This window comes from Emydura macquarii, unplaced genomic scaffold, assembly GCF_026122565.2.
Source record: "Emydura macquarii macquarii isolate MOO-44397 ecotype Brisbane River unplaced genomic scaffold, CSIRO-AGI_Emac_v2 contig_374, whole genome shotgun sequence".
NCBI lineage: Eukaryota > Metazoa > Chordata > Testudines > Chelidae > Emydura > Emydura macquarii.
The window spans coordinates 12,991,554-13,007,196 of NW_027130511.1; the positions used below are offsets into that span (position 1 = coordinate 12,991,554).

Here is a 15,643-nt window from a genome sequence, read left to right on the forward strand (position 1 = left end):
GCCTCTGGCCTAATAAAGCAGAAGCATAGTACAATAACTGATGGAGTTCTGCACAGTGTGCTTGTGGAGCTGATAGATATGAAATACTTCTAACATACTAGTTCTGTTCTCACCATCAGGTAAGATATGACTGAAGTCAAAGTGAGTTGCTTTAAAAACAAAAGTGCTAAGACAGACCAAACCATACTTCAAAACTCAGTTCTCATGTAAAAATTATCCACGATATAGATAATATTTTAAATCACTAAAAATTCATAATTTTACTAAAAAATAGATTGGCTAAATTCTGCATGATGTTATGAGAAATGCACCTAGAAATTATTTGACATTTTCCAATATGTTGAAATAGTGATTGAGAACTTCTATTTGGCTTGGGTTTAACTTAAACACAGCTCTGACTATAACAGTGAGAATATGCAAATGGAGAAACTTCATAGATTAAAAAAGGCAATTGCAAGGAATTTTTCTCAATTTTTAAGGCCTTCATTCTCATCTATACTAAGGCTCTTTTATACTGCTTTGGCCTTGTAAAGGGGCCTTTATGAGTCAAGACCTAAATGTTTTTCTCACCATTGTAATAATAAGTCCTTGGTAGCTTGAAACAGGAAAGTTTTCTTATCAGTTCTTTTATTATTACATGAACATGCCAATGAGTTAATTTAGGACATATAGATTCTGGCGAGGCCCTTGCATTTATTTTATTTTAAAAAACCACAAGGACTTTGTTTGTTTAAAATAATCCCCCACGCCCAAAATAGAAAATATATGTTTTTTAAAGAGATACAATAGAAAACAGCAGGCCTAGTTTCTGGCTCATTTTAGGAAAGAAGGGTAATTTTTGCAGAGATACTATATAGATCTTTCAGCATTGTTTTAGCCACCGAATATAGTTTTAGAACAAAATAAAATAATTTAAAATGTATGTAATTAAATAACTGAAACAGCCTAATTGTAAAAGTGCATACATAGATATATACAAAGTTCATTCAATGGGGCTATGTAAATGAATGAAATGTTAAGAGACAGAAAGTGTCCTAACATCTAATATCAAACTGTTAATCGTAAAGAAAAAAAGGTATAGGATAAAAGTATACTTGTCTTTTGTGAATTCATGTTGCAGTTTACTAGATTCATCCTTCTGAATGTTTGTATCTGTGTGTGTGACTGGAAAGACTTTGAAACTCCGTAGTCGGCATGACCTTTACCTTGGACCTCTGTAGCCCAAGCCTTCCGACTGATATGGAAACTCTAGATTCTATGAAATATTGTAAACCATACCCTTTTCTGTATTTTTATGCAGTGGTTTTTTTTCTTAGAACACAGGTAAAACAGAGAACCAATTTTGCTTTTTTTCCCCAATAAACTATGTTTATTTTGCCAATTCTAATTATCATGCAATCTATTGGTTTTAAGGCTTATATTTTCAACGTCACTGGACATCACAAACATGAAAGCATTTTGTACTGTCATTATACATCAATGTTTGTACTTGGTTATACATATATACAGAAATTATTCACACATCTTAACCTTGCTATTTCCTCCTTTGAAACCAACATAATTTTACTCTGAAAGCAGCTTTTTAATAAATGGTATAAGAAATACAGCAAGGCACACTTTTTTTAAAAACTTTTTTTTCTCGTTACCACCTCAAGAAGCATAAAAAACCAAAATGTTGTACTTAATTCAGTAGAATGTCAACAGTTCCTAATATACAACACCATGTAGTTGTTTCTTGAAGTGTTGCATAGATTAAATTTTAAAATGAAATAAATGGCATTGATTTTAATTGCTTAACTTTTAGATGTATTGAATTAGGAGGACTAATGACTTTTCCTTTTGCTGCAATCAAATAAAATTGTCATTTTAAACACAAAATAGTTTCAACAAACATATGCATTATACATATATATATTAAATTTGATACATGAAATAGGAGAGTACTGGCAAGTACAGCTCTAAAAAGATGTATTAGACTGATCATGAATTTGTGGGATTGCAAAACCTCAAAGAATGTAACGGGTGACAAATAGTACAGAAGCATTCAATTTAGGTAGGGTAGGTTGTTAGAGGCAGCTTGGGAGGAGAATCCACATGAAAACAAATGGCTTTGCTATACTGCAAAATGATCACTGAATTAGGGCCAGCATATGTAGCCTGATCACAAAGCCAACATGGACAAATCACATTTGGAAAGAAAATCTATCTTGGGAGTCAGTGTAACGAAAGGCAGTGAGTGATGCAATGGCATTGGAGGTCATCCCAGGGTTAACAGGATGAACCTGCACCTGAACAGCAGCCAAGTTTCTAAAAGGAAACAAAAAAAAAAAGTGGAAGTATGTTACATAAAATGCAATTTTATTTGCAAAACACAAGCTCTTCCAGAACAACTGAAGATAGCCATTATGCGATCAATTGCCAAAGCCTTAAGTGCACAGGCATACAGTATGTGAACAATGATTTTTAAATGCCGAGGTTCAAGTTAGTGTAAAAAATGTTTTTGTATTGATGTAGAAAACTCATTGATTTTTTTTAAGGACTTAGTTTCAAAAGAAACAAGGGAAATCATCATGTCTGACCTTTTCCCTGGATCTTGTCCTTATACTTACCTCTGAACTTATTTTTAGCACATGCAAAGGTGCCCCGATTAATAACAAAATATGGATCTGCCAGGCCAAACAACAAAAAGGGATATGCAATATTTAACTGACACACATCAACGTATGTATATACAATGAGATTTTAATAGAAAAGGGGAAGTGGGGTGTCACAGAACTATGTGGACATTTCCGTTACCAATAATGAGTTAAATTTTCATACTATGGAATTTATCCAGCTTGGAGTTTAGGGTTAAACTATTCATCAAAGAGCAGAGGCTTACGATGAGGATTATGAAGAAATAACTGTCGGAATACTGCTAAAAGATTAGTGTAAAGTACATCTCTTAGGCATTTCCTAGGAGGCACTCCAGACATGCATTATATGCCTTCCAAATTAAGCAGAAATAACTGGATGTATCCAGTTACCTTCTCTTTTGAGCTTATTTGCTGTAACTGACCTCTCTATTTTTATAGAAAAACTACATTACATGAAAACAGTGAAAAGCACAACAGCATATTTAGATATCAGGGCAAAAAACAACATGCATGATAATGAAGATTTGCTTTTTAAATCTTTGGTGTGGGTTTTAATCAGACCTATAGTAAGCAAAGTCTCACTGTTGGACAGTACCTGTTTTCCAAAATCAAAACATCCACAGATGATAATATAAAGTAGCTATTTCTACCATCTAGGTATTATTAATCGGTTGAATTTGCTGCTATACCAAAATAAAATATCATAACTAGGTTGTAAACAAGATAAAGAAACACTGTTGTTTCCCTATTAAATCTGCAAAGAGAAATGGTAAGAAAGGTTTATATCACTCCTACAGCTTAATTTGTTTATATTTAAACTATTATATGTTAATTAGTGTCTGTATTGCACTGGCCTTGTATACTGTTTTTTCATATAATTATGTAACTATTAATACTTTGCATTTAGGTATCACATTCTATTTGTGGATCTCAAAACAGTTTTCAATGAATGATTTAAGCCTCAGAACTCCTCCCCTCAATTATTATCCCTGATATTTCATAGTTAAAGAAACTGAGACAGAAAGGGATTGAGGTATCTGCTCAAGCCATACAAAATGTCTATGGCAGAGCTTGGAATAGCAGCAGGATTGTCTGACTAGCAATCTTGGGCTTTAGCCACAGGACCATCCTTTCCCTCTAGGTTCCTCCTGATGCCAGTCAGTTAGTTGCAGGATATTTTAATTCCCACTGAAGGATTGTGGGATAAGACAAGTTTATTTTTCTTAAGCTCAAGTAATAATTTTTTCCCAATTTACGTGAAATTTAAATTGCATGTTCTGCACAAAAGGAAGGAAATAACTTTCGTGACTTATTTGTGACCATAACAGATCACACACAGAAATCTAATGTATTTTCCAGAAACGGCTCTGGGAACATCGCATAAGGTCCTGTAGTGTATTGATCCCTGCACACACTGAATATATGACTATGAATCGTGATCCCATTGGTGAGTCATGGGTCATAATGACAGCAAAAGATTGCATGATCTCATATGCAGAGAGGCTGTTCTTTCAAGCTGTCACCTCCTTGAGAAATAAAATCAGCATAGCTTTCTGAGCACCTCTGCTGAGGAGCTGTATATTGGCTCATATAGTAGAATAATCAGTTTTGACAGAGGTATTTTTGAAGCTGCTTATAGAATTGCTCTTACTTTCCCTTAATGGTCAGTTTTACAGCAAACTGATAAAGAACGAGATTGCAATTTAGATACATTTGGCAGAAAATATATTTTCTCCTCTATTGCTTTAGTCCTCTTATACAGCCAAGGTAAACATAGCCTGAAAGAAGATACTAATGTAGCTTGACTAATTTTAAGTATGCCTTCTGTCACCTTTGCATTCTGAGTATATTTTTAGGGTATACCTATACTATAGATTATTTTTCTCTTAGGATTGCAGCTACACTTGGAATTGCACATTTTAATGAGCTTACAGCACAGGTGCAACAGGAAAAAAATAATGGTGTTTGCCATTTATCTTTCAAATTAAATAATGTGTTTTTAAATAGTAACTTTTTTCATAATATACTTATGGGAACAACATTTATCTGTCACATTTTAAAAGATGTATTAGTAATAAATGTAAATTACCTTTAGAAAATCAGTAATTAGGCTCATCAAAAAATAAACAATCTGCCACCAAAAAGATAATCTTTAGCATAGTTAAGTATAATAACTGTTATTTGAATAAGTTAACAAATTAGGATAGATTGCTTCTGTAATTCATTCCCCATAGCATAAGAGATGAAGTTACAGCACCAAGCTCTTAATGGGGGAAGGGAATTCAGACTTTACTGAAACACAGATCTCATATGTGGCAGCATGGAATTTCATTTTTTTACTTGCTTGAGGTACATTCCTAGCATTGCAGGTAGGAATAATAAAATCTATGTGTAATTTTAATAGGAACAATACTATATAACATTTAACAAACAATAAATTGCTTCTTAAATAAAGAGTGGCATGTAATAATTGAGGGCTTTTTATTATTTAAAAAAGCCTGTAACCTTAAGGCAAAATAAAAATTATACTATGACTCCATCAAACTATCGTGTACATTCTCAGCATTTCTTTTCACTGCCTTGCATGTGGGTGTGTAAATAATCTCTGTTCTTTATACTCAATTCTGGTACTCAGGCCTGATTAACTGTATGTTGCCATAACCTAGTATTTATGAATACACAGCTTGCTATCATGTGAGTAATTCTAATGTCTGTAACAGTGGATGGGAAGTTTGTGCAGTGCTTTGAGATTCTCAGATGAAAAACACTATAGAAGTACAAATTTATATTATTACCATTCGTGAAAAATTGAGGGCAGGAAGAACAGGCCAGTCACACACACACTATGGTAATTCTGTTTCTCATGTTAATGTAATAATAAATAAATAATGAAATTCAGAAATCAAACAAAAGATTAATTCAAATTTATTTAACGCCTGCTGTATAAACTTGTATTATAAACTTGAGCCTTTTCATATAGTTACTTCCATATACACGTAATCCTTTGAATATAGGCAATTGATTATATAATGTCATCCATCTCTTTTGTAATTTCCCAGTTGAATTTCAGCGACTTCTCCAGTAACTTTGATGTGGATGGTGTCACTAAACTAGAATGTGTGTATTAAGGTTTCATTTAAGTATTAGCTTAATTGGCAATTTTCAGGTCTTGAACACCCAAAAGCTGTTCAAGTAACATTATTTTATTATCAAGGTCACAATTCCAGTATAATACAACATTATACACACATACATGCAAGGGAAAGTGTCAGGATAAAGATTATAGAATTACAGAAATGAAGTGCTGGAAGGGACTTCGAGAGGTCATCTAGTCTAGCCCCCTGCCTGGTTTTTGAAACATTTTAACATTTTTCTTGCTCTTCTCTGGACTCTCTCCAATTATTCCACATCTGTCTTAAAGTGTGGCACCCAGAACTGGACACAGTACTCCAACTGAAGCCTCACCAGTGCTAAGTAAAGGAGGACAATTACCTCCCATATCTTACATACAAACACTCCTGTTAATGCAACCCAGAATGATATTAGTCTTTTTTGTAACTGCAGTCCATCGTTGACTCATATTCAATTTGTGACCCCACTATAATCCCCCGAGCCTTTTCAGCAGTACTACTACCCAGCAGTTATCCCCCATTTTGTATCTCTGCCTTTGATTTTTTTCTTAGTAAGTATAGTACTTTGCACTTGTTCTTATTTAATTTCATTTTGTTGAATTCAGACCAATATTCCAATTTGTCAAAGTCATTTTGAATTCTAATCCTATCCCCCAAAGTGCTAACAACCCCTCCCAGGCTTGGTGTCATTTGCAAATTTTATAAGCACTCTCTCCATCCATTATCCAAATCCTTAATGAAAATATTGAATAATACGGGACCTGAGACTGATCCCTGCAAGACTCCACTAGATACATCCCCCCAGTTTGACAGTGAATCACTGATAACTACTCTGAGTGTGATCTTTCAACCAGTTTAGCATCCATTTTATAGTAATTTCAATGAGACCATATTTCCGTAGTTTCCTTGGGAGAATGTCATGTGGGACTATGTCAGATAATTGTTGCCATAACAAGAAAGCTTTAGCAGATGCACAAGTATATATGGACTCATACAAATATAGGCAATAATTATAGTAATGTCATATTAGGTCAGGAAATGCAACAGTTACACTTCCAAAAACAATAGTCCCATTTTGTATATGTAGGCCCAACTCCTTTGATACAGCTGAGGAGCACACTGCACAGCTCAGAAATGGGGATGGCAAAGGTGGCATTAGCAGTCCTCCAATTCTAGGTCATTATATACCAATAACGCCAAAAGATCAATGTGGCAGGCAGGGACCATGAAGAGTAAGAAAGCCCTGATCACACTCTCTTTCTCTCAACCCACCCTCTGCACCAGCAGCAGGGCTGAGTGTGGCATCGGTGCTGCTATGCTGGCTGTAAACTGCTGGAATGTCCCTCTGCACTAAGATGATTCTTGCATATCCATCTATGCTGGCTGTAGGGCCACTTTGAATTAGTGGTGAGGCACAAAGCACCTGGGCCATATGCTGGTATCTATTTCTTGTTTTTCTGGCTAAACATATTTCTGTTTTTCTGGCTAAACAAATCACCGGGCATAGGCAATACCAGGAGGAATGAGCTAGAACACAATGAAAAAGTGATGCAGAGACACCTTTGTTTTGTGGATTGTATTTTCTGAAGGACTAACTATTTATCGTTCAATGAGGGACAATCAACACTCATGGTTATACTTGCTTGTCACTAACCGACCTCAGTATTTCTTTTGTATGAGTGATGTACCCGAATGTTTGAAGGCTTATATCTCACTAAATTGATAACCCTTAATCTGGGATATTGCAGATTATGTACTCTTTGTACTGTATGACTTTCGAACCAAAGCTTGTATCTTTTGGATTATCTGTGCATTATTCCCAGATATACAGAAACTCTTCCCTTCAAAACTCTCTATTTGATCATTTTATAACATTAGCTTTAAAAAATTTTTTAAATCTGTTCCTTCTTTTCATTAGAGATTTATGTGAGTCAGAAAACCTGATCTGAACCCCTTCAAACTTTGGCAAAGATCAGAGCCAAACTTCTCATTTTAGGCTCTTCTCTACTATTTATATCCCAAAATATACATCATAAAATATTCCAGAAATGAGCAATTAATATTGCTATTGTAGCCTTCATTTTCCACCTTCCTCTAACTTTTGTGTCTTTACTGCACAACCTTTGTCTTGCATTTGTAATAACCCTCATTAGCATGGTAAAGCTTTCTTATTTTGGTAACAGTAATCATTTAACCTGTCATTCCTTTTTCTTCATAACTGCTTAGCAGATTTAAATCCAGCATCATGGAATAAAGACATTAGAAGATAAGTTAGTACCTCTCCACTTAATCTAATTAGCCACTATCCCAGAGGTTTGTTTCATAAGATTATTTGCAAACACAGTAGAGCTGTGATTTCATGAAGGTCTCATGTGATATCCAGAACATTAGGAAAATCCGAAGTTTGACAGCCCAGAATGTAGCAGAAGGCCAGCTAACTCTGGAGTACAGAGGAGAAGAGGTGTCACTGGGTAGAGCCAGCTTCTACAAGGCTGGAGAACTCAGCAGTATAAGAGGGAGAATGGGACCTACCTGGGAATGTCAATCCTCTGGAATTCCCAAGATGAGTAGGAAAGAAGTTAGACTCCAACGGATTTTGTGTGTTCCATAGGAGTGGAGCTTCAGACAGTGCAACACCAAAGGGTAAAACCAGTGCATTGAATGCATTGGTTGACCAGAGGTGTGTTAACTGGGGTAGGATTACAATCAAATCAAATATATATTATATAAAGTGTGACACTATCAGAAAACAAAAGCCCTATATGGTGATTCAGACTCCTTCATTATATAAACATATAAAAAATAAGTAATGTGCAAATGCATACTGTACATACCTGTTTATGAGATACTGTATGTGCGCAGCAGGGTTACATTCTATCTGTGCATATTTATGTGCCTTTCAGTGTGAAGATTCAGGAGTTTTTCTTCACAAGTAAGTGTTTTAGTGTTCTGGTGCAATACATCCTTATCTTTCCAGTGGTCTGGCTTTAATTGAAAACCTATTGCTGAAGACTTTGCAGAAGCAGCAATTTTTGACTTCCCAGTTCCAAGTGACTTTCCTGTACTTCTTTTTTTAGTGCTAAACTCTAGAGAGTTCATGTCCAAGCCTTCATTATGGCTGTCCAAAGTCAGTGAATCATCAATAATATTTTTTAAATTGTCTGATATCTTTTGGTTGGCAGGATCTGGCACATTTACATCAATGTCATTACTTAAGAAAGAAAAACTACTACATTTAGCAGACATTTTAGGTTCAGCCAGTAATTCTTGGACTTTGCCTGAGGTCAGAGATCCTTCAGGAGCAGTGTTAGAGAAATGTGGCTCCTGCTCAACTCGTTCTTCCTCAGGACAAGCTTCAAAAAAACATTCAATATTTTCTCTCTCATCTGAAAAGTCCAATGGCACAGGAGTACTGCTCTTTTCCTCTATGTATTTGGTGACCTCCCCACAGTCACTATCATGAGAAGAGAGAGAAAGATAAGAATAAAAATCCCCCTTTCTTAGTTGAATGGGCCGGTGAGAATGTTCCATTACTTTTTCCTTGATCTGTGCTAATGAAGTAGGAGTGGCTGCCTCACATTCAGGCTGTGACTTACTCTTCAAGGCTGTTGATGCCATGTCAATTATCTCCATCACAAAGTTGTGCACTGAGCAATCTTCCACATTTCTTTTATCAGAAGCAACAGATTTACAGTTGCAACATGAATCACTACCACTCGCTGAGGTGTTCTTTTCTGCTTCATTTGGTTTAAAAGCTGCACAGCAATCGGTAGGTTTTTCAATAGTACTTGTTCTGCTTTGTTGATCATTAGGTAAATATTTTAGTAAAGAAGTATCTTGAGTATCTATACCACTCACTTCTGACTCAGGCTCTGTGAAAGGCTTTCTAATGGGAGTATAAGCAACGCAATGATCATCAGACTGAAGATGATTTTGGCATTCTTTTAGAAGACTTGTGGATATATTTGATCGTTGAACAGTCTCCTTACTATACATATGTGAATCATCTGAACTATCTGTAAATGCTTCACAGATGCAACATTTGTTTTCAGATCCCTTACCATCAAGTAAGCCAAGATTTTTGGGAGATGATGAAGTTTTAAAAATCTCTTCTTCCTTTTTACTGTCTTGAGTATTTTCAACATTACCATTTTCCATGTCATCCACAAACTGATCTTTAGCTGCTTGAGAACTATCCTTTATAGTCTGACTTTTTGTCCCCAGTTCATGACCATCTGATACGTTTTTACTGTTGCCATTATTTTCCAATAGCTTATATACAGAACCATTCAAAAGTGTTTCAGTGCTCAATGTATCTTTTGCTTTTGATGTCTCATGACTATTTAAATCTTTACTGCACTGAATATCATCACTGAGGTTGTATCTTCTCTTCTCTCTTGTCAAAGAAAATTTTGGTCTTATCCAAGTCTGGAGTTCATTCTTTATGTAATCAAGTCCTGAAATTAAATTGCACCCTTCATAAAGATCCTCATCAGTTGCAATACTGGAGTCATCATCTTCATCTTTGATGCCCAGCTCTTCCTCCGTCAAGGTGAGGGTAGAACTTGAAAGCAAATCACTGTCATCTTCATCATCAGTGCAAGCAGAAGTGCAAGAGACATTAACAATCATGCTGACATTGACATCACTCTCATCAGCTACTGACCGATTAAGATGTTTTCTAAATGATGCATTTGAATCTGGTACTTTATTTCTGTGTAACACGATGTCCTCAGAGCAAAGAGAAAGGTCCTCACTGCTGCTGAGTTCAGTGAGAGAGGCAGCTGAATCTTCGTTGATTGAAGATGCAATATCTAGTGACAACTGTCCAGCTAATGACATTTTTTGTGAGGTACTTTGGAGTGTGATATCAGAAAGGCTGCGCTTTATCTTTTGATCTAAAGGGCTCTGGATATTCTCTAAGCGATTCAGGAGGTCTAATGTCCTTTTGCTGAGTTCTCCGACAGAATCACTGCTTGCACTTATGTCTCCTGAGCCATGATTACTAAAAAGATCTTCATTGCTTTTGTATGAAGTCAACCAACTCTCCAAAGATGTGCTACGCTGAAGGCCATCACCAGTTTTAAAAATACTTGAGCTGAACAAATCACCTGCCACAGAAAGAGATTCTAATGAAGAGCTATGAGATAAAGGTGAAACTCGTTTTGCATTCTGTGTATCAGTTAATTTTCTAGCGCCCTCCATAGATTTGCAGGAATTGGGATCTGATTCTCTGGAGACACTTGCCAAAGTAAGTTCATGCATAAACTCATCTGATTGTAACTCTGCAGATTGATGTTCAGATTTATAGGGTATTTTATCAAAATAAAAACCATGAAGTAAAGTGCCCTCTGTACATGCTTTGTCAGTTTGTGATTGTTTCATCATTACTGGTAATTTGAGTTTGGCACCTTGGAGGTAAGAGTAATCATAAAATGTAAACACATCGTGTTTTCCTTGTAATTCTTCTTCCAAACAATCAGAGGTACGTTGGATAACATCATCTAGATCACCATCTTTTCCACTTGCACAACATGCAGAAGTTGACTGACAAGTATCTGAAAGTTTAATATGGTCCTCTTCTTCTTGTTTAATTTTTTGTTTTATCACATCAACTATGTCACTCATGTGAGCTTCCAGAGGCTCAATTTCGGGATTACTCTGGGTTCCTTCAATATTATTTATCAAAAAGATTTCAGAACTGTTTGTAGTTTCTGAGTCACCTTCACTGACTATTCCACTTTCACTCTCAGAATGTCTGCTTATGTTTCCACTATGGTACATATAATTGTATGGTTTTGCCAGAGCAGTCCTTCCTATTAGGTCTGGCAAAGAGTTGGTAGATGAAAATGGAGAGTCTTTAAGACTTTTATTTAAAATATTAGACTGTGTTACACTGGGGAAGTTTGAAGTCTTTTTCAAGAAAGGTATATGGTTTTTTTCTGATAACTCTAAATTGTGCAGGCTATAGACTTGGTAGATGTGAGGGCTAGGAGTGGATGTAACGCTGGAACAATACAAAGGAGTTTCATGATCACTGATATTTTCTTCTTGATTCAGGTCATTACTACCGCATTCTTCTAAAGCAGATTTCTGTTTTGGATGATCCGGCTTTTGTTCTTGATCAAGTTCATTTAATTCTTCATTAATGCTAATCAGTTTATGACTTATATCAGTTTCATCCCATTCTAATGCATCTTCATTTGGACCATTTAGGTCCATCAAACCAGGATCAATAACATTTAGGGGTGCCTGTAAAAAAAATCACAACGATTAAAAATAATTACACATTAAAAAACCTTCTAGAGAAATAAGGATAAATACACTGAACACATGTCAATTAAAGGAAGTGAAAGTGCTTATTTCTTTGGAGCACTTACCACTATTATATAAATACCATTTTATTATGTATTATGTAAAGCTAAAATGGACATAGGAGAGTGAAATGAATTAAATGTAAACAATGTCTCCATTTTTGTATTTTTCCATATGTACCAGAATGCTTTTGCTGTCTGATTGATAACCTGTAATAAGGAATTTTGATTTATCTATAATAGAGACTGTTTTGGTAAATCAGATTAGTACAATTTGATTAAGAAGCCTTGAGTCTAATAGCTAAAAGGGATCCCATACAAATATACCAGTAGGTAAAACATGACTATTAGCACTTTATTGTATTGGATATGAAAGAGATGATCTGTTTAGTCTACTTAAATTTAAAAGAGTCTAGATACAAAGTTAACAGCCATTAAAGAATTTTAAACTTTTCATAACAGAATCTTTTATGCTGCCAATGTTATAACGGCTAATCTAATAAACTGACAGTCATAAAACTTGCTTAGGTATGGAGTACATTCACTGTGATGAATTTTTATGAGAATTTCTGTTTATTTTTCGCTTGCTGATAAAGGCAGTACTAATGACTGGTTAGTATGACTAATGAATGCTAAAATCCTGAGTGGTGAGAACAATCAATCAGTGTAATCAAATACAACATTCATTTCAAATATTGTCTGTGCTGACACTGTACTCTGGGAAAGTGCTAATAAATAACTGAGCTAGACTTTAAAAAAAAAAGATTTTTGTCATTTTCCAGTAATATTTGCAATTATGTGTATACAACACTCACAGCTAATCTCAAAAATATTTTCTTCTAGAAATAAATCAGAGACAGACCTGTGTGAAAGGAAACATGGTGGCAATGCTTTCAATTTGTTCACTATGGGTGACATTCTTCACGTTCAGGTGGTCAGCACAAGGCCAGAGTACACCAGTTCAGTCTCACGTTGAAGCCTTCAAAACAAGACGTAAGTGGTGCACAGGTCTTGTGCTGGCTTTCAGGACATGGGTGAATTTCACCTTATGGCTTCTTCCTTTTCGTTTTCCTCTCCGTGCCCATGTAATCTTTCAAGGATGAATTACAATTTAGGGAAGCCTTTTGGCTCGTCTGTGATAGGCCTATTACCAATCAGTGATGGGGATATGAGAAAGAGAAATCAGTTACACAAGCCCTTAAATATAACATTGCTTTTCACACTGCCATAGCTCAAGGTTTGTCAGGACTTTGTCTGGATCTGTACATCGCAAGGATAGAACACAACTGAAGAAATTAATACTAAGGCTGAATGCTTTCTTCAATGGCATTCATCTGAAGGCATTTTTCTGACATGTTTGTTTAGTTTCAATCAGCCTTGGGTATTTTTACATGTAGACAGATGGCCCCTATCCTCGACTACGTTCCAGTCCCTTTGCACTGCTCCAGAGGTGCAAAGTTGCCAGAAAGCTAGCATAGCTAGCGATCTCTATGTCAGCCACCCCCTTGGCCTCTTTGGCACAGAGTGTTACTATGCTCTGCAATCCTTAGTTGTTTAATGACTCTGTACTACACGTTATGGTCTCCCTATTCTGACATATGGAACAGCCTATTTTTCTTCAAATCCATCCAGAAAAAAATCACCTTAAACAAAGCCCATCAACGATGATCTCTCTTGTGTACTGCATTGTCAGGTGTACTATGTTGTCTTTGTCTAAGTTAGATTGTAAGTTCTTGGGAGCAAGGGTGCTTTCTTATATGCATGTACAGAGCTCAGCATGTGCTCAAACAACAATCTAGATCACAACCGATTTGGAAAGATACTAAAAATAAAATCGGGCTGTAGTGAAGAGGAGGACTGGGGATGTCATTATCAAACACTGAATCTATTACAGAAGGAATTATTATGGTACTCTTTTTTCTATGATACTTTGGTGAATGATCCCTTAAATATGGCTCACTAGATCAGAAATTACAGCTGAAACACTTGTTTGCTAGATGTATGTAGATGGGGGCACCAGTGTAACTACTCTTGGTCATTACTAACCTGGGCCAGATTCCAACCGTTGACCTGCAGGAAGATCACAGGGATTAAATAAAAACTAGTCTAAAACATGTTAACAAGAGAAAATCTACTAAACTTTCCCATTTTTCTCTCTGGACTTTCTTATTACTCCAGACAACTCTGCACTTAGCATTAAGGATACATTACTACAAAATGTCTCCAAAATCACATGATTTTTACTGCCTTAATCTGCTGCCAACTGCAAGAAAGCCATTTGTGAAAGCAGGAAATCAGCAGCAGATTCTACAGATTTTATGTTCTGCGGAATCTGATTTTATTTGTTAAAAATACACTTGGCCCTTCCTGGTTAGGAAGATAACCTTTTCACTATAAATCAGCCCTCTGCTGCCTTGTTGGTTCTGCAAATCAGACAGACTGAAACAATAAAACACGCACAAAAGTGTGACCTCAGCCCATTCATCTTAATTGAGTGCTCTGTTACTTCAAAGCCTACTTTTTTTTCATTCAAATGTATACACTTTTCTGAGAGTAAGCTTTTCCAAAAGAAGAAACACCCAGCTCAAGTCACTGAAACATCATTATAAATCATTTCACATTGTTGGCCACAGAGTATTTTTTCCCCTCCCTTTTACAGAATCAAGCTGGCTACTCAAATAACGGAAGGAGTTCAGACACGGTGACATCAGCCTGGGAGAGTGGCAGCGAGTAGGGTGTATGGCTTGGAGTGCAGAACCATGTGGCATAACGCCACCCACTGAGTTTGCACTGATGATGGCAGCAGGAGGGAACCAAGAATTTCAGAAGACTTTCTTTGTGTAATGTCAAATGTCTTCCTGAACAGGCTCCTAGCCAGGATGCCAGGGCATCAGATTTATGATTGTTTTAATATATTAGATCTTGTTATGGATTTTTCAGTAGAACATCTGAAACTGCAGATAAGATGGAACCATTATGTCTAATGGTCCAGGGCTTGAAAGGTAGAGCCCTTCTCCTTCCCACTATGTCTGTGCTACATTCTAAATGTAGCAATCAGTACTGACTGTGGTCCTCCATGGAAATTGCACCTGCTGACTCCAGAGGCATTTGACTTATGCTGGCCCATGGTATCACTCCTTGAGTCACATTACCCAAAAAGAGCAGTCCATTATGGACAGATGTCCTGATCCTGAAAACCAGATATGATAGGATAATGAAAACATTTTCTGATTCTAACACAAGCAAGGGAAGCTACCACTAAAGTCAATCTTGAGTGTTTGAGAGAGCGTCAGGCTTCTTCACAAGGGTGATTTCTGAAGAGTCACAAGGTGAAATTCTGGTGCCATTGAAGTCAATGACATTAACTTCTGTGGCAACAGGTTTTACCCATGGTATCAAACTGTTGGGTAGAGGAATCTATGGCACCTACATATACTTCTTTGGATTTTATCTGGTTTAACTGATAGCCCATGAGTATTTAAGCTGCTTGATATTTCAGTACTTTATCACTTCAGTTTATTTTATATAACTATCTCACTCTTTTAACAAAAACAGTGAGACG

General features: G+C 36.2%; 1 protein-coding gene across 1 annotated transcript in view; it reads right to left on the reverse strand.

The window, feature by feature from the left end:
- Window positions 1–1,080: 1,080 nt before the first annotated feature.
- The window catches only part of AKAP6 (A-kinase anchoring protein 6), a 399,793-nt gene continuing 385,230 nt past the window's right edge, over window positions 1,081–15,643 (reverse strand). Inside the window, exons 14-15 of the mRNA XM_067534299.1 lie at window positions 8,602–12,019; window positions 1,081–2,307 (exon numbers count right to left, since the gene is read on the reverse strand). Of these exons, the coding sequence (XP_067390400.1) occupies window positions 8,642–12,019 (3,378 nt within the window). The 3' untranslated portion in view covers window positions 1,081–2,307; window positions 8,602–8,641. The remainder of the gene's footprint in view (window positions 2,308–8,601; window positions 12,020–15,643) is intronic.